This window comes from Anolis sagrei, chromosome 9 (assembly GCF_037176765.1).
Source record: "Anolis sagrei isolate rAnoSag1 chromosome 9, rAnoSag1.mat, whole genome shotgun sequence".
Taxonomy (NCBI): domain Eukaryota; kingdom Metazoa; phylum Chordata; class Lepidosauria; order Squamata; family Dactyloidae; genus Anolis; species Anolis sagrei.
The window spans coordinates 35,885,560-35,910,375 of NC_090029.1; the positions used below are offsets into that span (position 1 = coordinate 35,885,560).

General features: G+C 42.0%; 2 protein-coding genes across 4 annotated transcripts in view; one reads left to right on the plus strand and one right to left on the minus strand.

Moving 5' to 3' along the window:
• MRPS11 (mitochondrial ribosomal protein S11) overlaps positions 1–11,016 on the minus strand; it is a 31,536-nt gene extending 20,520 nt beyond the window's left edge. Inside the window, exons 1-4 of one of the 3 annotated variants that reach the window (XM_060755172.2) lie at positions 10,824–11,016; positions 7,120–7,230; positions 5,927–6,025; positions 1,901–2,030 (exon numbers count right to left, since the gene is read on the minus strand). In XM_060755172.2, coding sequence (XP_060611155.2) covers positions 1,901–2,030; positions 5,927–6,025; positions 7,120–7,230; positions 10,824–10,864 — 381 coding nt within the window. In that variant the 5' untranslated portion in view covers positions 10,865–11,016. The remainder of the gene's footprint in view (positions 1–1,900; positions 2,031–5,926; positions 6,026–7,119; positions 7,231–10,823) is intronic. The other 2 variants (XM_060755171.2, XM_060755170.2) reach the window with 2 other exon arrangements.
• Positions 11,017–11,129: 113 nt separating this feature from the next.
• On the plus strand, positions 11,130–22,855 carry MRPL46 (mitochondrial ribosomal protein L46). Its single transcript, XM_060755169.2, has 4 exons — positions 11,130–11,356; positions 14,678–14,870; positions 19,376–19,549; positions 22,458–22,855. The coding sequence occupies exons 1-4, from the start codon at positions 11,162–11,164 to the stop codon at positions 22,706–22,708; spliced, it is 813 nt and encodes a 270-aa protein (XP_060611152.2). The 5' UTR covers positions 11,130–11,161; the 3' UTR covers positions 22,709–22,855.
• Positions 22,856–24,816: the final 1,961 nt, after the last annotated feature.

Consider the following 24,816-nt stretch of genomic DNA (forward strand, 5'->3'; position numbering starts at 1 on the left):
TATTATTATTATTATTATTATTATTATTATTATAAATCTTGCCAGCTGGATGGTTGATAGTTCAAAGCCAGGATCAGGGTGAGTGCCTGACCTTTCAGCCCAGCTTCTGCCAAGTTTGAAAATAAATGTGAGTAAATAAATAGGAACTGCATTAAAGCAGGGAGGTATTTTATGCAAGGTGTTTAAATCAGAAAAAGGAGGAAGTTTATGAATAAAGAAAAACTCTTCAGCAAGGAGATGGAGCGACAGCACCCCACTGTGGCCAGACCTGAGCACAGCAAACAAAGATGCCGAAAGATGGGAAAGCCCATATATATCTGTGGTCTGTGTTGTCATTATATAACCGACATTCCACGTTTGCTGTATGTATGCTCTGTGATCCACCCTGAATCCACTTTGGGGTGAGAAGGGCTGAAGATAAATATTGTAAATAGATAAATAATGCATTCACTATAGATATAAAAATATAGATATTTGATTTCATTAAAAAAACAACCAAATTCTGGTCTCAAGCATTTAGGATAAGGGAGATTCAATCTGAACTAGTACACTATTAGTCACAATGGCTTGCATTAATGCCAGAGGCAGCGTGCCTCTCAAAACCAGTTGCTAGGGAACAGGAGTGGTCAGTATATCTGTGTCCGTGTTCTGCTTGTGGGCTTCCCAAAGAGATCTGGTTGACCACTGTGGCCAGAATTTATTTATTTAGTGCATTTGTACCCCATCCTTCTCACCCCCCCCTTCCCACACACACACATACACTCAGGGCAGCTTCACAACAAACACTCATTCACGTGCTAACCACAATTATCTATCTAAATAAAAATGTAATGTTCGTTTGTGGGATTAACAGAACTCAAAACCCGCTGGACAAATTGCCGCCAAATTTGGCCTCAGGACACCTACTAACCCAAGGAGTGACCATAACTCAAAAAATTGATTTTGTCATTTGGGAGTGGTACTTGCTGGGATTTATAGTTCACCTGCAATCAAATAGCATTCTGAACTCCACCAATGATGGAATTGAACCAATCTTGGCACACAGGACTCCCATGACCAAGAGAAAATACTGGAAGGGTTTGGTGGGCGCTGACCTTGAGTTTTGGAGTCGTAGTTCACCTACATCCTGAGAGCACTGTGGATTCAAACAATGATGGATCTGGACCAAACTTGGCACAAATACTCAATATGCCCAAATGTGAACACTGGTAGAGTTTGGGGGAAATAGACCTTGACATTTTGGAGTTGTAGTTGCTGGGATGTATAGTTCACCTACAATCAAAGAATATTCTGAACTTCACCAATGATAGAACTGGGCCAGACTTCCCACACAGAACCCCCATGACCAACAGAAAATACTGTGCTTTCTGATGGTCTTTGGCGACCCCTCTGACACCCCCTCGCGACCTCCCCTGGGGTCCCGACGCCCAGGTTGAGAACAACTGTTCTAAAGTCTCTTGCATTTGTCCCCGTTGAACTTCATTTTGTGAGTTTTGGCCCCTCATCTCTCTAATCTGTCAAGATCGTTTTGACTTCTGCTCCTGTCCTCTGGAGTCTTGGCTCTCCCTCCCAATTTGGTGTCGTCTGCAAACGTGATGATCCTGCCTTCTAGCCCTTCATGCCAAGTTTGGTTAGAGAAAGGTGGGGTATAAATAAGGTAAATAAATAAATTATCTAATATATCTAATATAAATTCTCTAGTATTTACTCACATTATAGTCACGACTCCATTTTTGGGTTGGCAAAATTGGTATTTTTGTGTTCCTCACGTAATAGTCGCAGAGCCAATTGGGGCTGAAATATATATCAAGCTAAAGCCTTAGAATCTTTGATTGTGAGAAATGTGTTTCGTGACTTCTATTTGCAGCAAATGCTGGCTTTCTTTGCAGGCATCACTTACAGTTGCTGCTGCGATTCCAGTAGTCTGAGCTGCGATGGCTGTGGCCTTCTTGGCATTCTTGAAGCCTTCGGTGCCGCAGGTAGACAGAGCCAGAGGGATATTCTCAGGCGAGAGAACCTGGATGTGAGTGCTGCAGACGCCACCAAAAACAGACACACACACACACAATAGAATAAAAGTGACATCCTGTTAGAAATGTCATATAACACCTTCTGGTGACACTCAGCTCTCTGGGGAACCATTTCTGTGATGTTTTAATAAAACTCTACCTTTGCAGCTGGCAGGAGAGCAAAAAGATGATCAATAATAATAATAATAATAATAATAGTAAAAACAATGGATGGAATTGGACTCAGTGTGACTAAAGGTGCTCCTGCTGTTGTTTGTTTCCTTTCCTTTTGCAGTTAGTTTTTATGTTACTCTTTAGACCCATGATAGTGAACCTATGACACGCGTGTCAGCACTGACACACATGGCTATTTTTGATGACATACGGCCACATGCGGCCGCATACAGAGAAATACACCTTATAAGAGCCAATCTAATTCCATCCTTAAATTTGTAAAAGGCTCTACAAATTTAATATCTTCACGTTTGAGCATTGTTCACTCCATAACTCAGCATGGAATATACATTTTTCGTATTTAAACTATAAATATTGCAAAATTACGTTTATTTTTTCTCGAAGTTGACACCCCACCCAAGTTATGCTCAGGTTTTTGGCAAATTTTGACACACCAAGCTCAAAAGTTTGCTCATCGCTGCTTTAGACTGTAAAACATTTAGGGTTGCACAATATTTACCTTTACAGTTCTGAGTATCAAAGCTCCAAAGTAGCCGGTTACTGTTACCATTCCGGTTTTCAAGTGGCATTACTTTCCTTTTTCTCAGCAGTAACGAAAACAATTACTTTTAGTTACTTTTTAAACAATCTCTGTTACGCTATTTCACAAAATTAATTATAAACAATGAGATAAACAATGAGCACCAGAATTGTGGCGCAGCTGGCTGAGTGTCAGCTGCATTAAGATCACTCTGACCAAAAGGTCATGAGTTCGAAGCCAGCCCGGGCTGGAGTGGGTGTCCAGCCATTGTGTAGCCCGTTGTCGACCTTTGCAACCCGAAAGACAGTTGCATCTGTCAAGTAGGAAAATAAGGTACCACCTTGTGTGGGAGGCTAAATTTAACTAATTTATGAGGCCATAAAGAAAAAAGACTCCGGGGAATGTGGAATGCGGAAGAACTTCATCGGTGTCGTTGATGGACGATGAAAAGCAGCAGCTCCCCTGGCGGCCAGAAAAAAAGTTAAATAGCCTCGGTGTATTTGTGTGTTAAACGTTGTTTGTCAAACTGGCATTGAATGTTTGCCATATATGTGTTGACTGTAATCCGCCCTGAGTCCCCTGCGGGGTGAGAAGGGCGGAATATAAGAACTGTAAATAAATAAATAAATAAATAAATAAATGTTCTGACTAGTTCATTACAAATTCCGGGACATTAAAGTAATCATATTTTGTTGTTTTCATTTTATCAGCAGAACAGAATGATGCAAATAAAGTCCCATTACCCTGTGTTGTCGAAGGCTTTCATAGCTGGAGTCACTGGGTTGCTGTGAGTTTTCTTGGCTGTATGGCCATGTTCAAGAAGCATTCTCTCCTGACATTTCACCCACATCTATAGCAGGCATCCTCAGAGGTGTGAGGTCTGTGGGAAACTAGGCAAGTGGGGTGGGTGGGTAGGTTATATATCTGTAGTATATCCAGGGTGGGAAAAAGAAGCCAAGCAGCAACCAGGCAGGCTTTGAAGCTGCAAGGCCATTAAACGCTAATCAAGCTGGCCAATTGCAACATCTACACTTGTCTCAAGCGGACAAGAGTTCTTTCTCCCACCCAGGACATTCCACAGCTATATAAACCCCACTTGCCTAGTTTCCAAACAGACCTCACAACCTCTGAGGATACCTACCATAGATGTGGGCGAAACATCAGGAGAGATTGCTTCTGGAACATGGGCATACAGGCCAGAAAACTCACAGCAATCCCATTATCCTAGAATCATAGAATCATAGAATCAAAGAGTTGGAAGAGACCTCATGGGCCATCCAGTACCAACCCCATTCTGCCAAGAAGCAGGAATATTGCATTCAAATCACCCCTGACAGATGGCCATCCAGCCTCTGCTTAAAAGCTTCCAAAAAGGAGCCTCCACCACACTCCGGGGCAGAGAGTTCCACTGCTGAATGGCTCTCACAGTCAGGAAGTTCTTCCTCATGTTCAGGTGGAATCTCCTCTCTTGTAATTTGAAGCCATTGTTCCATTGTGTCCTAGTCTCCAGGGAAGCAGAAAGGAAGCTTGCTCCCTCCTCCTCCCTGTGGCTTCCTCTCACATATTTATACATGGCTATCATGTCTCCTCTTAGCCTTTTCTTCTTCAGGCTAAACATGCCCAGTTCCCTAAGCCGCTCCTCATAGGGCTTGTTCTCCAGACCCTTGATCATTTTAGTCGCCCTCCTCTGGACACATTCCAGCTTGTCAATATCTCTCTTGAATTGTGGTGCCCAGAATTGGACACAATATTCCAGATGTGGTCTAACCAAGGCAGAATAGAGCATGGGGAGCATGACTTCCCTAGATCTAGACACTATGCTCCTCTTGATGCAGGCCAAAATCCCATTGGCTTTTTTTGCCGCCACATCACATTGTTGGCTCATGTTCACCTTCCTCCCCACGAGGACTCCAAGATCTTTTTCACACGTACTGCTCTCAAGCCAGGCATCGTCCCCCATTCTGTATCTTTGCATTTCATTTTTTTCTGCCAAAGTGGAGTATCTTGCATTTGTCACTGTTGAACTTCATTTTGTTAGTTTTGGCCATTCATCTCTCTAATCTGTCAAGATCGTTTTGAATCCTGCTCCTGTCCTCTGGACTATTGGCTATCCCTCACAATTTGGTCCCGTCTGCAAACTTGATGATCCTGCCTTCTGGCCCTTCATCTAAGTCATTAATAAAGATCCTGAACAGGACCGGGCCCTAGTCCTGTCTCTCTCCTGGCCTATAAAGCCATGATTGACTGCTCACCCCAAAAGGTTTCTCCAGAACTCCAAAACAAATCCTCAGTCTCCTTTTGTTCCTCCCTTGAAGAATCCCTTTCTACAATGTCATAAAATCCAGATTATCTTTTTTAAACGAATTTTTATTTTTACTATACAAAAAATACATACCGTGCACACACAAAACATTTACAATTCCCACCACCAACACGAGGATTATTTTCTTTCACATATTTTCATTTCTTTTTGAGACAATCATGATCTCTTTATCTTTATACATTTTCATCCTGTATAGTATATAACATTTATATCTTATTTCTTATGGCTTGATCTCCGGAATGATTCATAATATCATTCTTTACCCTTATCCATCTTTCTTCCATTTTTCTCATTCTATTTTCATTGATTTTTTTAATAATTCAATATCACATTCATAATTTCAAATTCCATTTGCTCCGCCATATATTGGTACCATTTAATTACTGTCCATTTTGATTTATCTTTCCACCCTAATACTAATACTGCTTGTGCACATTCTATTACTGCTTCTTTTATTTCCCGTTTCCTCTGTTTTCCCTAATACTGCTATTTCCTTTGTTATGACCCACTCATATCCTAGTATTTGATTTGATAAAATCCAGATTATCAAAACAGATGATCCACATTATCTGCTATGAACTGGATTATCTGAGTCTACACTGCCATATAATCCACTTTAAAGTAAATAATCTCAGTTTTATGTGGCAATGCAGAAGGGACCTCAGGCCCCTTCCACACAGCTGAATAAAATCCCAAATTATCTGCTTTGAACTAGAATATATTGCAAATAATCCAGTTCAAAGCAGATACTGTGGGATTTTCTGCCTTGATATTCTGGCTGCGTGGAAGAGCCTGAGTCTCCTCAACAGATGGGACAGATCCACCTCGGGCACAGAATGACCCTTACTTATTATACTCACATAACGAAATGTCTCTTACTTGTTATATGTTGCTTTAATATGCGCTACGGGGATCTCTTCAAACTTCTTTCCAGCCCACCTCAAAGAGTTCTCTTTTCCTGGTGTTGGAGGGAAAAAGCTGGAAAAATAGAATGACGAGAAATATCAAACCCAATTCATAAGGTGGCTTCTCCCAATTGTGGGAGGGTTAAGAATTGTAATTCAAGTTCCACTTGGGAAGTCAGGCACATACCATGACGGCATCCAATTTGGACGACTGTTACACATCCAACATGGGGCTGCATTTGGAAATTATTCACATACGAAAGCAGTTCCAAAATGCAGGCCAGCCTATGGCTCTGGGACTGGAGATAAAGCTTCAGAGGAGGATCCCTTTCCCCCATGACAACAACTCTTCCAAGAGTGAATTTCCCTTCCTGGGGGTAGATTTCTCTCACTTCTAGGAGCCTAGTGTCTAGATCTAAGGAAGTAATGCTACCCCTCTATTCCGCTTTGGTTAGACCACACCTGGAATATTGTGTCCAATTCTGGGCACCACAATTCAAGAGAGATATTGACAAGCTGGAATGTGTCCAGAGGAGGGCGACTAAAATGATCAAGGGTCTGGAGAACAAGCCCTATGAGGAGTGGCTTAAGGAGCTGGGCATGTTTACCCTGAAGAAGAGAAGGCTGAGAGGAGATATGATAGCCATGTACAAATATGTGAGAGGAAGCCACAGGGAGGAGGGAGCAAGCTTGTTTTCTGCTTCCTTGGAGACTAGGATGCGGAACAATGGCTTCAAACTACAAGAGAGGAGATTCTATCAGAACATGAGGAAGAACTTCCTGACTGTGAGAGCCGTTCAGCAGTGGAACTCTCTGCCCCGGAGTGTGGTGGAGGCTCCTTCATTGGAAGCTTTTAAGCAGAGGCTGGATGGCCATTTGTCAGGGGTGATTTGAATGCAATATTCCTGCTTCTTGGCAGAATGGGGTTGGACTGGATGGCTCATGAGGTCTCTTCCAACTCTTTGATTCTATGATTCTATTATTCTTGTTGTCTCAGGCCCTTTCCTAACTAGGAATCATTTGTAAGTCATATGCTTGTAACTCGTAGACTGCCTGCATTTAATTATATACAAATCCACTATTGCAGTGACAGGTACGTTAATTCCCAAAAGGACAATGGGCAGGCTTCATCCCAGTAAACCATTTGAAATAGCAAAGGCACTTTACCTGAAGTCACTCTTGTTTGTGGCCTCTGCCTCCTCAACCGAATCCTCTGCTAATTCCTGCAGTCTCCGGACACCTGTCTGGATACTCCGAGAAAGGGCAACACTGCAGCTGCTATCAGAAGGAGATAGGGTTTTCATTAGTTGGCAGGACTAGATCATGTACTACAGTGTTTCTCAACCTGGGGGTCGGGACCCCTAAGGGGGTCGCCAAAGACCATCAGAAAACACAGTACTTTCTGTTGGTCATGAGAGTTCTGTGTGGGAAGTTTGGCCCAATTCTATCATTGGAGGGGATCAGAATGCTTTTTTTATTGTAGGTGAACTATAAATCCCAGCAACTACAACTCCCAAATGTCAAGGTCTATTTCCCCCAAGCTCCACCAGTGTCCAAATTTGGGCACATTGAGTATTTGTGCCAAGTTTGGTCCAGATCCATCATTGTTTGAGTGCACAGTGCTCTCTGGATGTAGGTGAAATACAACTCCAAAACTCAAGGTCAATGCCTACCAAACCCTTCCAGTAACTATAAATCCCAGCAACTACAACTTCCAAATGACAAAATCACCCCCCCCCCCCCAACCTCAAATTTGGGTGCATTTGGTATTTGTGCCAAATTTGGTGCAGTGAATGAAAATACATCCTGCATATCAGATATTTAGATTACGATTCATAACAGTAGCGAAATTAGTTATGAAATAGTAACAAAAATAATTTTATGGTTGAGGGTCACCACAGCTTGAGGAACTGAATTAAGGGGTCACGGCATTTGGAAGGTTGAGAAACCCTGATGTACTGGATGGTGTTAAAGTCTCCCATAGGGCTTTCAACCAAATGGTCTCATCTCTGGGTTGCTGTGAGTTTTCCAGGCTGTGTGGTTATGTTCCAGAGCCATTCTCTCCTGACGTTTTGCCTACATCTATGGTAGGCATCCTCAGAGTTCATGAGGTCTGTTGGAAACTAGGCAAGTGAGTTTATATATCTGTGGAATAATATCCAGGGTGGGAGAAAGAACTCTTGTCTGCTGGAGGCAAGTGTTCCATGCCTTAGTCACCTCCAGATTGGATTACTGTAATGCACTCTACGTGGGGCTACCCTTGAAAACGGCCCGGAAATTTCAACTAGTCTAACGGGCAGCGGCCAGGTTGTAAACTGGTGCTCCTTACAGGGAGAGGTCAACCCTCCTGTTTAAGGAGCTCCACTGGCTGCCGTTCATTTTCCGGTCCCAATTCAAGGTGCAGGTGCTCACCTACAAAGCCCTAAACGGTTCGGGACCCACCTACCTGTGTGACCGCATCTCTGTGTACATACCCACATGATCTCTTTGTTCATCTGGAGAGGCCCTGCTCACACTCCCACTTCCATCTCAAGCGCAATTGGTGGGGACGAGGGACAGGGCCTTCTTGGTGGTGGCCCCTCGACTCTGGAACTCGCTCCCCAAGGACATTAGGCATGCCCCAACTCTGGCAGTCTTTAAGAGGAGCCTGAAAATGTGGTTGTTCCAGTGTGCCTTCCCAGAATAATGAACCCTAAGCAACATGTCCCTAATCCCACTTTATTAATGATCTAGGATTGTCTGCTCGCTCCATTTCTCTCTAAATACGCATCCTAGTTATATGTCACCTTGTCATGCCCAGTATTTTAAAATTTTAATTATTACATTTGGCCCTGCCATAGGTTTTTAATGCGTCGTGGTGTTACTGTTATTGTTAATTGCTTTGTTTATGAGTTATTTATTGTTGGGCCGACCAAGGGCAAGATGGATGGATGGCATCCTTGAAGTGACTGGACTGACCTTGAAGGAGCTGGGGGTGGTGACGGCCGACAGGGAGCTCTGGCGTGGGCTGGCCCATGAGGTCACGAAGAGTCGGAGACGACTGAACGAATGAACAACAACAATTGTTGGTATTGCTGTGTTGTTTTTATCGATATATTTGGGCTTGGCCTCTTGGAAGCCGCACTGAGTCCTCCGAGAGATGGTAGAGGGGTATAAATAAAGGTTTATTATTATTATTGTTGTTTGTTGTTGTTCATTCGATCAGTCGTCTCCGAGCTCCCTGTCGGCCATCACCACCCCCAGCTCCTTCAAGGTCAGTCCAGTCCCTTCAAGGATGCCATCCATCCATCTTGCCCTTGGTCGGCCCCTCTTCCTTTTGCCTTCCCCTTTCCCCAGCATCATTCCCTTCTCCAGGCTTTGCTGTCTCCTCATGATGTGGCCAAAGGACTTCAACTTTGTCTCTAGTATCTTTCCCTCCAGTGAGCAGTCGGGCTTTCTTTCCTGGAGGATGGACTGGTTGGATCTTCTCGCAGTCCAAGGCACTCTCAGCACTTTCCTCCAACACCACAGCTCAAAAGCCTCTCTCTTCCTTCGCTCAGCCTTCCCTCAGGTCCAGCTCTCACATCCGTAGGTGACTACTACAGGGAAGACCATGGCTTGGACTAGGCAATGGATCTTGGTTGCCAGTCTGATGTCTCTACTCTTGACTATTTTATCGAGACTGGACATTGCTCTCCTCCCAAGAAGTAAGGAAGCGTCTTCTGATTTCCTGGCCACAGTCTGCGTCTGCACTCATCTTTGCGCCTAGAAATACAAACCCTGTCACGGCCTCCACGTTTTCTCCCTCTATTTCCCAGTTGTCAATCATTCTTGTTGCCATCATCTTGGTTTTTTGACGTTTAGCTGCAACCCGGCTTTTGCGCTTTCCTCTTTCACCTTGATTAGAAGGCTCCTCAGCTCCTCCTTGCTTTCGGCCATCACAGTGGTGTCATCTGCATAACTGAGGTTGTTCATGTTTCTTCCAGCCATTTTCACCCCAGCTTTGCATTCCTCAAGCCCCGCACATCGCATGATGTGTTAAAAAGGTTGGGTGAGAGTATGCAGCCTTTCCCAATCTTGAACCAGTCTGTTGTTCCGTGGTCAGTTCTTCTTCTTCTTCTTATTGTTATAATGTTGCAATTCGCCAGCTTGATTAGCATTTAATGGACTTGCAGCTTCAAAGCCTGGCTGCTTCCTGCCTGGGGGAATCCTTTGTTGGGAGGTGTTTGCTGACCGTGATCGTTTCATATCCGGAATTCCCATGTCTTTTGACTGTTGCTGTTTACTTACTGTCTTGATTTCAGTTTTTTGTTTTTTTGTTTTAATTCCAAAGGATTCCCCCAGACAGGAAGCAGCCAGGTTTTGAAGCTGCAAGGCAATGCAATACTAATCAAGGTGGCCAATTGCAACATTCACAATTGCCTCAAACAGATAAGAGGGACCTTCCACAGATATATAAACCTCACTTGCCAAGCTTCCAACAGACCTCACAATCTCTGGATCCCTGCCATAGATGTAGGCGAAATGTCAGGACAGAATGCTTCTGGAGCGTGGCATCACAGTCTTCCTTATTGAACTCTTACTTTTGGAAAAAGGCAACATCAAGGTTTGAAATCCGAGTTGGAAGTTCCCACAAGGGCCATTCGACCCAAACCCCATTTTGTAACACAGGAGCACACAATCTAACCACTCCCGACAGATGGCCAGCCAGCTTCTTCTTAAAAACCCGCAGAGAAGGGCTTTCAGGAAGGATTGTGAATCAACAGCTCTCACAATTAGGAAGTTCTTCCTAAAGTTTAACTATGTCCCTTTTTAATTCCAAGCCCTGCCTCGTATGCCCTGCTTTGCCCCTTTCTCTCAGCTTTGTGTGGTCAACTCAAGGCCCTTCTTACCCCAGCAGTCCACGCCGGGCGGTCGCCAACGCAGGGATCATGGCCCTCCTCCGCCACCGTCGCCGGGCTCCTCAAAGTTGGACCAGGCAGCCTTTCCGCCTCTGAAGTCAAAGGCTCTTCTCGCGATACGTGCGCGAGAGAATGAGAGGGGAGTGCAATGGCGGCGCCCAACGGAGAACCTTACCCTCACAACAAACCACGTCCAAAGATGGCGGCGCCCACGTTTTGAAAAAGTCGTACGGAAATTGCTCCTGGCAAGAGACAGGCAAAGACCGGAAGTGCAGGCCGAAGCCCTTCCTGTTCCGGTTTGTGGCGCCCGAGGTTTTGTCTGAGGCAAGATGGCGGCGCCCTTCTGCAGGGCGGCAGTGCTGCTCTTCTGTGGCGCCGCCCGGGGCCGTCCTTCCTGCCGTGGCCTCTCCGGGGCTTCCGGGCCGAGGTGGCGGCTCTTCGGGGCGCTTTGCTTGCAGAGGCCTCCCTTGCTGAGCCAGGCCATGGGGCCCCAGGAGGAGGAGATGGCCGCCCTGGTCCAGCAGGTGAGGGGAGGCCTCCGCACGGAGGGATTAACGCGGATTGGAAGCGCTTTAGCAGCTTCCACACCACCAAGGCCTGGGAAACCAGTGGGATTTTGGCCTGCATACATAGGAGCCTAGGGAAGTCATGCTCCCCCCCCCCCCCGATTCTGTTTTAAAGGAAGGAAACTTGTCTCCTGTGCTATGGTAATAATATAATTTAATATAATATATTGTATATACATATAATATTTATAATATTATAATGTAATAAAATATAATCACAAACACGGTTGGAGGGAACGAGAGACAGGGCCTTCTCAGTGGTGGCCCCCTCGGCTATGGAACGCCCTTCTTCGCTCCTATCATTCACTCCTATCATTCCGAAAGCACTAGGGCTGGGCAACCACGGAAAAATTTGTTTCTAAACTCGATTCGTTTTTAGGGGGTTTTCGCGTTTCGTTTTTAAAAAGAATTCTGAAATTTTTCTTTAAAAAAGTTCAAAATATATGAAATTTCAGAAATTACGAAACAATTACGAATCAATTCATTAATGGCGGATGCAATTGCGCAATACGCTAAAAAACCCTCCAAATGGGACAGGGGGAACTTCTGAAGCTTCCCTCTCCCTCTGTTGTTGACTGTTGGTGTGATATTATAATTTTTTTTCACTAATTAAACAAAAAACAACTATAAAACTTGCCCCAGACATACGGAAATAATAACGAAACAATTACGAAACAATTACGAAATGAATTGAAAAATTCGTTTCGATTTTTAGTTGCTCCTGAATGGTTCAATATTGGATCGTAAACTAATTTAAATACGAATCAATAACGAATTACGAAATTAACGAGCAAAACCGCCCAGCCCTAGAAAGCACCTTAAGAAATGGTTTTTTGAGCGGGCATTTGAAAATACAGAGTAACTGATACAGTAACAGAATACATGGCAGAACTGGACATTGTTTTAAGGAATATCGATTGAAGTATTATAATGGTTGATTTTATCGTTGCTAATGTTTTTATATTGTATTTTGTAATCGTGTCCGTAGTGGCATTAAATTCAAGTCACCAGAAGGCTGAGAGGGGCAGTATAGAAATGTACTAAGTAATTAAATAAATATAATACTTATAATAATAATATGATATTATAATTATATATTTTATATTACATATAATATTACTAATAATATTACAATATAATGGTGTAGTACGATATAGTAATATATAATACTGATATTGTACAATGCTAATAATATAATGTATTGTATGTATATATATCTTGAAAGCTGCTCTGATTCCCCTTCAGGGTGAGAAGGGCAGCATATAAATGTCGTAAATAAATAAATATAATATAATGCAATATAATAGTAATAATAACAACAATACAATATTCTAATGGTATAGTACAATATAGTCATATATAAGAATGATATTGTACTATGCAAATAATATAATATATTGTATGTATGTATGTATATATATATCTTGTAAGTTGCTCTGAGTCCCCTTCGGGGTGAGAAGGGCAGCATATAAATGTTGTAAATAAATAAATAAATATTCTATTCTGTCTTGGTCAGACCACACCTGGAATCACACTGTGCCCAGTTCTGGGCATCACAATTTAAGTTATATGTTGACAAACTGGAATGTATCCAGAGGAAGGTGACTAAAATGATCAAGGGTCTGGAGAACAAGCCCTATGAGGAGTGGCTTAAAGAGCTGAACATGTTTTGCCTGAAGAAGAGAAAGCTGAAAGGAGACATGTATCAAGATGTGAGGGGAAGTCATAGGGAGGAGGGAGCAAGGTTGTTTTCTGCTGTCCTGGAGACTAGGATGCAGAACAGTGGCTTCAAAATACAGGAAAGGAGATTCCACCTGAACACGAGGAAGATCTTCCTAACTGTGAAAGCTGTTCAGCAGTGGAACTCTCTGCCCCGGAGTGTGGTGGAGGCTCCTTCTTTGGAGGCTTTTAAACAGAGCCTGGATGACGGGGGTACTTTGAATTCAATTTTCCTGCTTCTTGGCAGAATGGGGTTGGACTGGATGGCCCACGAGGTCTCTTCCAACTCTGATTCTATGAAATTATAAAACAGTTAAAATATATAAATGCAATAAAACAGATAAAAACCAAGTTTCCCAATCACACTCCCCCAGAGACCAAACATAAGCCTGCTAGTATAAGAGGTCTTGTACATTATTACCATGGAGTAAGGCAGTATAAAGTGCTTATTTATTTGTCGTATCAATTGTATTACATTTCTAACAGAACAAAACAAACAAATAGACAAAATACAAAATTTGCGAGTTTGGTAGTTGGTTAAATGTCCTTTGACCAGTATCTGGCCTCTTGGAGTGCCTCTGGTGTTGCCGCAAGGAGGTCCTCCATGGTGCATGTGGCAGGGCTCAGGTTGCATTGCAGCAGGTGGTCAGTGGTGTGCTCTTCTCCACACTCACATGTCGTGGACTCCACTTTCTGTTCAGTGCCTTGCAAGTCGCCCAGTCTTCTGTGCCCAGGGGGGAGTCTCTCATTTGGTATCAGCCATTGGTTGAGCTTCTGGTTTTGAGCCTGCCACTTTTGGACTCTCGCTTGCTGAGGTGTTCCAGCAAGTGTCTCTGTAGATCTTAGAAAACTATTTCTTGATTTAAGTCATTGACGTGCTGGCTGATACCCAAACAGGGGATGAGCTGGAAATGTCACTGCCTTGGTCCTTTCACTATTGGCTGCTACTTCCCGGCGGATGTCAGATGGTACAATACCAGCTAGACAATGTAGTTTCTCCAGTGGTGTAGGGCGCAGACACCCCGTGATAATGCAGCATGTCTCATTAAGAGCCACATCCCCTGTTTTAGTGTGTATAAAGTATAAAGTGCTAGTGTGCCACAATTTTAAAACACAAGATCTTAAAGAGCAGTAGTGCTGAGATTTAGATCATGAAGTTAAGTATTTGATATCAACACTCACTGTCTAGTTTAGAGTGGAATTCACCAACCAGGCCACAATGATTAAACCCACTTAAATCTTGAGTGGACAATAGTCAAAAGAACTCTAAACCCAGGTGGAGAGGGCCCTCAGGAGTAGCCTGGCCAGTTATGCATCCAGAAGGGCTAAGCACGGTGACACCAGAGGCAGCGAATGCAGCAGACGGGCAATGGAAAAGACCCTGGAACAGCTGAGACAGTTATAAAGCAAAAATCAAAGTAATGTTTGTACCGGGGAATCTGTCATTTCTTGATTTTTGTCTCCTTAAAAGTCTTTCAGATTTTCAGAGAACGAGAGAGGATTCTTTCCAGAAGCCTGCCGGTAGAATTCGAGGTCTGACATCTTGGTTTCTTTGTCTAGATTGAAGTAGAGAAAAGCCTCTATTCAGACCACGAGATACGTTGCTTGGCAGAGGAAGAGCGCCTGCGGAGAAGGAAAGACCAAAACGAGGACGAGGAGGACGAACCTGGGAAGGAGATTGTTCTGGCACAAGACCTGGAAGACGCCTGGGAACAGAAACTCCGAAGCTTTAAACCTGCCTCTCGCACAACAGGTACCACTTTGTGGTTCTGCAACTCCCTTTGCTGGGATATGTTTTTTCTGTTTACAAGCAGTCCCCAAGTTACAAACAAGAGAGGTTCTGTAGGTTTGTTCTTAAGTTGAATTTGTATGTAAGTTGGGACCAAAAAAACTTACAACAACCCAGTGATTCCGGCCACGAAAACCTTCGACAATACTTTGTCTCCTGTGTCATAAAAATGTTATGAATGAACATATAACAGCAGAAGTTGCTGCAGATCATAGTCTGAACTATCCTCTACACCAGTTTTTCTCAACCTTCCCAATACCGTGACCCCTTAATACAGTTCCTCATTTTGTGGTGACCCCCAACCATAACATTTTCGTTGCTACTTCATAACTGTACTTTTGTTACTGTTATGAATTGTAAATATTCGATATGCAGGATGTATTTTCATTCACTGGACCAAATATGGCACAAATATTCGATATACCCACATTTGAAAACTGGTGGGGTTGGGGAGGATTGATTTTGTCATTTGGGAGTTGTAGTTGCTGGGATTTATAGTTCACTTACAATCAAAGAGCATTCTGAACTTCACCGACAATGGAATTGAACCAAATTTGGCACACAGAACTCCCATGACCAACATAAAATATTGGAAGAGTTTGGTGGGCATTGGCCTTGAGTTTTGGAGTTGTAGTTCACCTACATCCAGAGAGCAGTGTGGACTCAAACAATGATGGATTTGGATCAAACTTGACACGAATACTCAATATGCCCAAATGTGGACACTAGTGGAGTTTGGGGAAATAGTCCTTGACATTTGGGAGTTGTAGTCGCTGGGATGTATAGTCCACCTACAATCAAAAAGCATTCCGAACCCCACCCATGACAGAATTGGACCAAACTTCCCACACAGAACCCCCATGACCAACAGAAAATAATTGTGTTTTGTGATCATCTTCGGCGACACCTCTGACAACCCCCTCCCAACCCCCAGGTTGAGAAACACTGCTCTACGCAAAACTACCGTTCAACAGAGTCACTGTCGATTTGTACACATTTACGCCATCGTTTAACCCACACATCAAAACCATTTTGGAAAAATTCAGAGTTTTGCTTTGTGACCCATGACTGAATCAGAAACCACGTAGGTTGTCTTTCAGAGTTCCAACCAGGTAAAAGTCAGAAGGGGCCAACTCATAAATATTCTTCAAGCGATGATAGATTTCCTTAGGTGCACAACCTTCTTTTGCGAGAAATTCAATGACGACTCTTTCTTTTAGCTTCAGATACATGGTTGTAATCAGTCAATCAGAAAAAGAAAAGATTATATCAGTAGAGTAAGGTTACTTCGATCATATCATTGCATAGATAGTCCAGTAGCTATGAAAGAAAGAAAAGTTAAGAGTTATGGAAGCATTACTTTTTGTATATGTGTGTGTGTGTTTGTGTGTGTGTGTGTGTGTGTGTGTGTAATATAGGCAGGCTTTGGCTAGGATAGGGAAGGGTTAACATCCCCGTGGCACTTCCTTTGCTGTTTTTGCCCCTGTTCAGAAGATTTCACTTCACTTTCTGTCCCTGTGATCATTGGATATTGAAAGAATTGGCTTTTGTGTAAACAAGGATTCATGAGAAAGCTTCAGTTAAGACACCTTTTCCCCATGATAATAACTCTTCCAAGAGTGGATTTCGCTTCCAAAGAGGTAGATTTCTCTCACTTCCTGTTGTCTCACCCCCTTTCTAAACTAGGAATCATATGTAAGTTGGCTGTTTGTAACTCGGAACTGCTTGTATTGTGTTTTAACATTTAAAAAAATATGTCATTTCATAGATGTATATTTAACTGTGTTGTGTTGCATCTCAGGTCAAAAAGAGAGGCGGGTGATGATGATGATGATGATTATTATTATTATTATTATTATTATTATTATTTTCTGATTTGGTGGAAGTAGAATAAGACACTAGGAAGAAAGCTACTTTTATTGAGTCAGAAGCTGAGTTTTGCATGTGAGAATTGGAGAAAGCAACATCCGTTCACAAAAAAAGTGCTGTTGAGCATGTGTGCATGCACATAATTCAAACTGGCACTTTAAGGCTTATATATTAATATAATATATTATAATATTGATATATTACTGATGTTGTGCTGTGCTAAAATATAATATATTGTATATACATATAATATTGATAATAATATTATGTAATACAATGTAATACTAATAGTAATACAATAATACAATATAAGAATAATATATTTTATATTACATGTAATATTACTAATAATATTACAGTATAGTTGTCTAGTACAATACAGCAATATATAATACTAATATTGTGCTGTGCTAATAATGTAATATATTGTATACACATATAATATTGATTATAATATTATAATGTAATACAATTTAATACTAATAATAATCCAATATGCTGCGAGAAGATCCAACCAGTCCATCCTCCAGGAAAGAAAGCCCAGCTGCTCACTGGAGGGAAGGATAGTTGAGGCCAAGAGGAAGTCCTTTGGCCACATCATGAGGAGACAGGAAAGCCTAGAGAAGGGAATGATGCTGGGGAAAGAGGAAGGGAAAAGGAAGAGGGGCCGACCAAGGGCAAGATGGATGGATGGCATCCTTGAAGTGACTGGACTGACCTTGAAGGAGCTGGGGGTGGTGACGGCCGACAGGGAGCTCTGGCCTGGGCTGGTCCATGAGGTCACAAAGAGTCTGAGACGACTGAACAACAAAATAATAATTATATATTGCATATTGTATGTGATATTACTAATAATAGTACAGTATAGTGGTGTACTACAATATGGGAATGTATGTTACTAATATTGTGCTATGTTTACAATATAATACATTGTATTTATGTATAGCTTGTAAGCCACTCTGAGTCTCCTTTGGGGTGAGAAGGGCAGTATATACATGTCGTAAATAAATAAATAAACAAATAATATACTTGAATGCATACTGTATTTATATTTTTCTACTTAGCAGGGAATTGGATAGAAAGCCTTTTGCAGTGCCTTCCAGTTCTATGCTTCTGTGACTCCTATTGGCTAATCACACTATAATAGTCCTATTTAATCAGTTCATGAATTTATTTATTTATAACATTTATATGCCGCCCTTCTCACCCCGAAGGGGACTCAGAACACATACACATACATACATACAATATATTATATTGGTGTTATTGTTTAATGTCTATTGTTATCAGTTAATGTTTATTGCTTTGTTTTATGAGTTTATTTATTGTTGTATTTGTTATGCTGTTGTTGAGCTGTTGTATTTGGCCTCGGCCTCTGTAAGCCGCACCGAGTCCTTCGGGAGATGTTAGCGGGGTATAAATAAAGGTTAATAATAATATCATTGCACAATATTAGTACCATACATTCCCATATTGTACTACACCACCATACTGTAATATTATTAGTAATATCACATGTAATATGCAATATATAATTATATTGTATCGTTATTACTATTAAATTGTATTACATTATAATATTATAATCAATATTATATGTGTATACAATATATTTTTAGCACAGCACACTATTAGTATTATTTCTTACTATATTGTACTAGACCACTATACTGTGATATTATTAGTAATATTGCATGTAATATAAAATGAATGTCAAGTCAACACATACTGATGAGTCAATCTTACTGATGCAATAGATCTAATAGATCTACTGCAGTTAGAACTAGCAATTGGATGCAAGCCAGACACTGCAAATGGTGCTGAATTGTTTCAGGTCCCAGAACAACAATTGTCTCCCTTTTATCTGGCTCACTATTACAAATAAGTCACATATTGATAACTATGATAATACTGATATTAACATCCCATCTGTCCATGCAAACAGGACAGCCTTTTCTGGGCAGAAAGAATCAACTATGTTATAATTTCACCACTTGTTTCCCTGGACGTATTTTCAGTTCACTAGAGGAGACCAGATGGATAGCCACTTAGGTTCCTAATTGAATGCCTGACTGCCGTTTCCCAGAGCATCTCAAAACTTAATTTCAATTCTCGGGTTGCCGTAACTAGTCCTACATCAGACTAAATCCAGGTATTTTGCCTGAATGATTCATAAATCGACCTGGAGACTTCTCAAAGAGAAAAAGTTTATTTTTAGAGGCATATGTTGCCAAAAGGTCATGCAATTTAGAATTTCGCAGCGCCTGGGAGTTTTTTCCCCCTCCCTGTCAGAAGCCTGCAATCTGAAAGGCAATTTTAATAAGTAGTGATGTTGAAATTAGACACTGAACAATTCAAATGACCTTTTAGAAGAGAGAATACATCATTTTGCCAATCTCCGAAAGGTGCAAAGGATGATGTATTCGTTCAGGCAGTAAAGCGACACCTCGCTAAGTTGTTGTCTAGGCAACACATGCCCGGGTTTGCTTCTTGAGATGGCTCCATCTGGCTCTTCAGTAAGGATGTTGTGGAACCACATCTGGATTTGCTCTTCCCTGACTGGCTTGACATCTGTGACTCTGGCATTCTGTCTTGGTCAGATGCTGACAAAAACAATGATCGGACGTCGTTGAGCAGGAAGCTGGACCAGAGTCTGCTCCTGCTGGTCAAGCAAAAGCTTGGAGACCAGGAGATCTGGCTCTTGCCCCAAACAGGGTGGAAAGATGGGGAGACACTGCGAGCCACAGCAGAACGGGCCTTGCTTGCCCTCTCAGGTCAGTTACATACACATCTGGGGTTTGTTTGGTGGGTACGAAATACTCTTCCTTTGGGTTTCTCCTGGCTTTAAGGCAGTCTGGTTTCAATTCAAGGGAAGTTCTAAATGTACATTGTAATCTTCAGAACTTTATTTATTTATTTATTTGGTTTACTTTTACCCAGCCCTTCTCACCCCGAAGGGAACTCAGGGCGGCTTACATATCCAAGGCACAATTCGATGCCCGTAACATACAACAATGATAAAAACACAATAGCGCGAAATAGCAAACAACAACAGTACATCATATCCATACCCGATAAAACCAATGAAACCCATAAAATATTTCATACAAACCGATGCAAACCAATTACTCCTTATTGCCGGTCAATATTCGCTATCTCAAAGTTCAGAGTTCATTCCACAGTTATCAGTCCTGCCGGTCCTATTTGTCTGGTTGTCCTTACTTAGTTGGCAGATTGCCCGAAGGCCTGGTCCCACAACCACGTCTTTATCTTCCTCCTGAAGGACAGGAGTGATGTCGATGTCCTGATATCCGCCGGGAGTGAGTTCCACAGGTGAGGGGCCACCACTGAGAAGGCCCTGCTCCTCGTCCCCACCAGCCTCACTTGTGATAGCGGTGGGGTCGAGAGCAAGGCCCCCTCAGATGATCTTAAATTCCGTGGTGGGACGTAGAGGGAGATACGTTTGGACAGGTATGCTGGACCAGAACCGTACAGGGTTTTACCTTGAATTGGGCTCGGAACTGAACCGGCAGCCAGTGGAGCTGACACAGCAGGGGGGTGGTATGCTCTCTGTATGTCGCTCCAGTGAGCAGCCTGGCTGCCGCTCACTGGACCAGTTGAAGTTTCCGAACCGTCTTCAAGGACAACCCCACGTAGAGTGCGTTGCAGTAATCTATCCGGGATGTGACAAGAGTGTGGACCAATGTGGCCAGATCAGACTTCCCAAGGTACGGGCGCAGCTGGTGCACAAGTTTTAATTGTGCAAAAGCTCTCCCGGCCACCGCTGAAACCTGTAGTTCCAGGCTCAGCGATGACTCCAGGATCACTCCCAGGCTGCGAACCTGTGTCTTCAGGGGGAGTGGAACCCCGTCCAGCACAGGCTTCAATGAACAGAGGTGGGGGAGGATCTACGATGATCACAAATAATGTCCGCATTTTTATGTAATAGTAAGTCAAGCAAAACGTGTGTCCACTTTATCATCATTATTATTGACACAAAAACACAGTATGTCACAGCAAATGAGATCTACATGTTGGATTTCATATAACAAAATCACAAGTCGAACACTTCCCAAGCATCTAGGACTGTGTGATGTATTTTCAAATGATGCGCACAGATTTATTTATTTATTTAAAAGTTTTGTATGCCGACCTTCTCACCTCTCTTGAGGGACTCAGACCGGTTTCCAACCATAATATCACATACAATCAATAAAACATCATAATACATATTACAGTAAAACATTAAAACAGCAATTACAATCAATAACTACAACGGTCAGTCGTCACACTAAAATCATTACTCATCATCCTCCATCCATATCTCAGGGTGTTGGCTCACTCGTCGGATGCCTGTCTCCATAACCACGTCTTCACCTGTTTCCTAAATGTCAGGATAGAAGGGGCGGTTCTGATCTCCAGTGGGAGAGAGTTCCAGAGTCGAGGGGCCACCACCGAGAAGGCCCTGTCCCTCGTCCCCACCAGACGCGCTTGCGAGGCTGGTGGGACCGAGAGCAGGGCCTCTCCAGACGATCTTAATAATCTTGATGCTTCATAGGGGAGAATACGTTCGGAGAGGGCCGGAGTAAACAGGGCCGGATCCAAGTCAGGTGGCCTTTTGCAGTTGACAGATTGTGATTTTGTTGATGTTTATTGTTTCCAAATGTTGGCTGAGATCTTGTGGCACGGCGCCCAGTACGCCCATGACCACAGGGACCACCTGTACTGGTTGATGCCAGAGCCTTGCAGTTCGATTTTGAGGTCTTGATAGCGGCTGAGTTTTTCCTGTTGTTTTTCCTCAATGTGGCTGTCACCTGGAATGGGGACATCAATAATCCAGACTTTTTGGACATGGACAAATTAACGTTTTTATTAAAAAAGAATACAGGTAACATGATTAAAGAGACAAATTGGTCAATAATTGATGATTATATAGACACAAGATACAAAGAACTATAACGGGGTCCGAGGTTATCAGGAGGATACGAAATAGATTTTTTTTTCTTTTATATAACAGATAAAATGAAAGTTTTTGACGCAACCGGATTCAGAAGGAAGTCCTCACCTTTTTTTTTTTACCTTTTTTTTTGGACACTTGGTGTGTTTTTTGTTTCCTTTGTTGCTTGTCTTTTTTTTTGGGTCTCAACATGTTATTTTTTTTTATGGGTGTATGATCTTCGCAATTTTCCTACTTTTCTATCTCCTCATATTATTCCCCCACTTTCGCTGTTATTCTATAAAATTTAATAAAATTTTAAAAAATAATAATCCAGACTTTTTTAATCATTATTATTATTATTATTATTATTACTATTATTTCCTATATCTATACTCTGCCCTTCTCACCCCCGAGGGGAGACTCGGGGCGGCCTCACAAACACCATACGGTGTCATAATAAAACAATACATTAAAATATTTAAAATGTTAAAACAATAATAATAATAATAATAATAATAATAATTGAAGAGAAACAACTGGAAAAGCTGACACGATATGAGGATTTAAAGATCGAATTGCTAAGACTCTGGCACAAACCAGTAAAGGTGGTCCCAGTGGTGATCGGCACACTGGGTGCAGTGCCTCAAGACCTTGGCCTGCACTTAAACACAATCACTGTATTGCCTGCTCTGATCTGGATGTTTCCTTTCCCCTCTCCTTCTCTTTGATTTCAAACTTCCAAGGAATCCCCACCGGAGCCAAGTTTCTCGGGAATGCCCCGTGCGGCGTTTACAAATACAAGTTTCCCAAGGCGATGCGGATAGAGGGCAACGTCGGAGCCAAGGTGTTCTTCTTCAAAGCCTTCCTGCAGGACGGCCACCTGCCCTTGGAGAAGGAGAAAACGGACTATGTTTGGGTCAGCAAAGGGGAGCTGGCAGATTACTTGAAGCCTGAATACCACTCCCAGGTTACTCGCTTCTTAGTGGACCTATGATTATGTGGGCTGTGCCCCAGTGAGAAGAACACAGGACACAGTTTTGTATCGCAAAAGAGATTGCCGAGTGTGGCATTTTTATGCATTTGTGGCAAAACCATGACTGGAAGCATATCTGCTAAATAAAAGAGTCTAAAAAATGACAAATTTGTCTTTTGCTTAAGCTGCACACATGATCTTTAGGCCTGGGCGGTTTCGTTTCGTTAATTCGTAATTCGTTAATAATTCGTTAATTTTTCCAATTACAAAACGATAACGAACCATTCTGGAGCAATCATTAAAAAAAACGAATTTTTAAACACGTTTTGTAAATGCTTCGTATTTTGTTATTGTATTCGTTTCGTTATTGTTCTGAGGTCGTTTCGTTATTATTTCCGCATGTCTGGGCCAGTTTTATGGTTTAATTAGTGAAAAAAAATTATAATATCACACCAACAGTCAACAACAGAGGGAGAGGGAAGCTTCAGAAGGTTTTGGAGGTTTTTTAGCGTATTTCGCGGTCGTGTCCGCCATTAACGAATCGATTCGTTATTGTTTCGGAAATCGATTCGTTAATTTTTTTACCATTTACGAAATTTCGTAAATATCGAACTTTTTTAAGGGAAAATTTTGTAATTATTTTAAATATCGAAACAAAAAAACCCCCCAAATACAAATCGATTTTAGAAACAAATTTTTGCGTTGTTACCCAGGCCTAATGATCTTGTCTTCTGCCAGGATCATCTCAACACACACACAACAGTAGAGAAGAAAGGGTTTGGTGTAATGCGGGAAACTTTGCAATCCTACCTCCTCAGCCACCTGAGTCTCGACTTCATCGAAGGGTGGTCTTTATATCAGTGGTTCTCAATGTTCCTAATGCCACGACCCCTTAAGAGAGTTCCTCATGTTGTGGTGACCCCCCAAACATAAAATTATTTTTGTTGCTTCTGTTGTCAGGATTATTGTGGTATGCATGTGTGTTTTTCAATGTGTTTCTTTGTAATTCAAGATGGATTAAGATGTGTTTCAAGATGGATTCTATTTATTTATTTATTTATTTGCGGCGTTTATATGCCGCCCTTCTCACCCCGAAGGGGACTCAGAGCGGCTTACAATATATATTTTCATACAATATATTATATTATTAGCATAGTACAATATCAGTATATATTACTATATTGCACTATACTGTTATATTGTAATATTATTAGTAATATTATATGTAATGTAAATATATAATTGTAATTATAATATTGAATTATTATTACTAGTATTATATTGTATTACATTAGCCTAGTGTCTAGATCTAAGGAAGTCATGCTCCCCATGCTCTGTTCTGCTTTGGTTAGACCACATCTGGAATATTGTGTCCAATTCTGGGCACCACAATTCAAGAGAGATATTGACAAGCTGGAATGTGTCCAGAGGAGGGCGACTCAAAGGATCAAGGGTCTGGAGAACAAGCCCTATGAGGAGCGGCTTGGGGAGCTGGGCATGTTTAGCCTGAAGAAGAGAAGGCTGAGAGGAGACATGATGAGGGCCATGTATAAATATGTGAGAGGAAGCCACAGGGAGGAGGGAGCAAGATTCCTTTCTGCTTCCATGGAGACTAGGACGTAATGGAACAATGGCTTCAAACTACAAGAGAGGAGATTCCATCTGAACATGAGGAAGAACTTCCTGACTGTGAGAGCCGTTCAGCAGTGGAATTCTCTGCCCCGGAGTGTGGTGGAGGCTCCTCCTTTGGAAGCTTTTAAGCAGAGGCTGGATGGCCATCTGTCAGAGGTGATTTGAATGCAATATTCCTGTATCTTGGCAGAATGGGGTTGGACTGGATGATGGCCCATGAGGTCTCTTCCAACTCTTCGATTCTATGATTCTATGATAATATTATAAATATTATATGTATATACAATATACTATATTATATTATTAGTAAAGACAAGATGTGTATTAGAAATACTGTGAGAAGCAGAGAGAAATGTAACCTTGACAGTAGTGAGATAACGTTATCTGACAACTGTTATGAAGCGTAATGTAAATATCTGATATGCAGGATGGATTTTCATTCACTGGACCAAATTCAGCACTAATAATAATAATAATAATAATAATCATCATCATCA

Bases quoted from the DNA above. Each gene is read 5' to 3' on its own strand.
- MRPL46 (XM_060755169.2), top strand. From the start codon at position 11,162: ATGGCGGCGCCCTTCTGCAGGGCGGCAGTGCTGCTCTTCTGTGGCGCC. The intron at 11,357-14,677 runs GTGAGGGGAGGC...TTCTTTGTCTAG, and splicing joins TGGCCGCCCTGGTCCAGCAG to ATTGAAGTAGAGAAAAGCCT. The intron at 19,550-22,457 runs GTCAGTTACATA...CAAACTTCCAAG, and splicing joins GGCCTTGCTTGCCCTCTCAG to GAATCCCCACCGGAGCCAAG.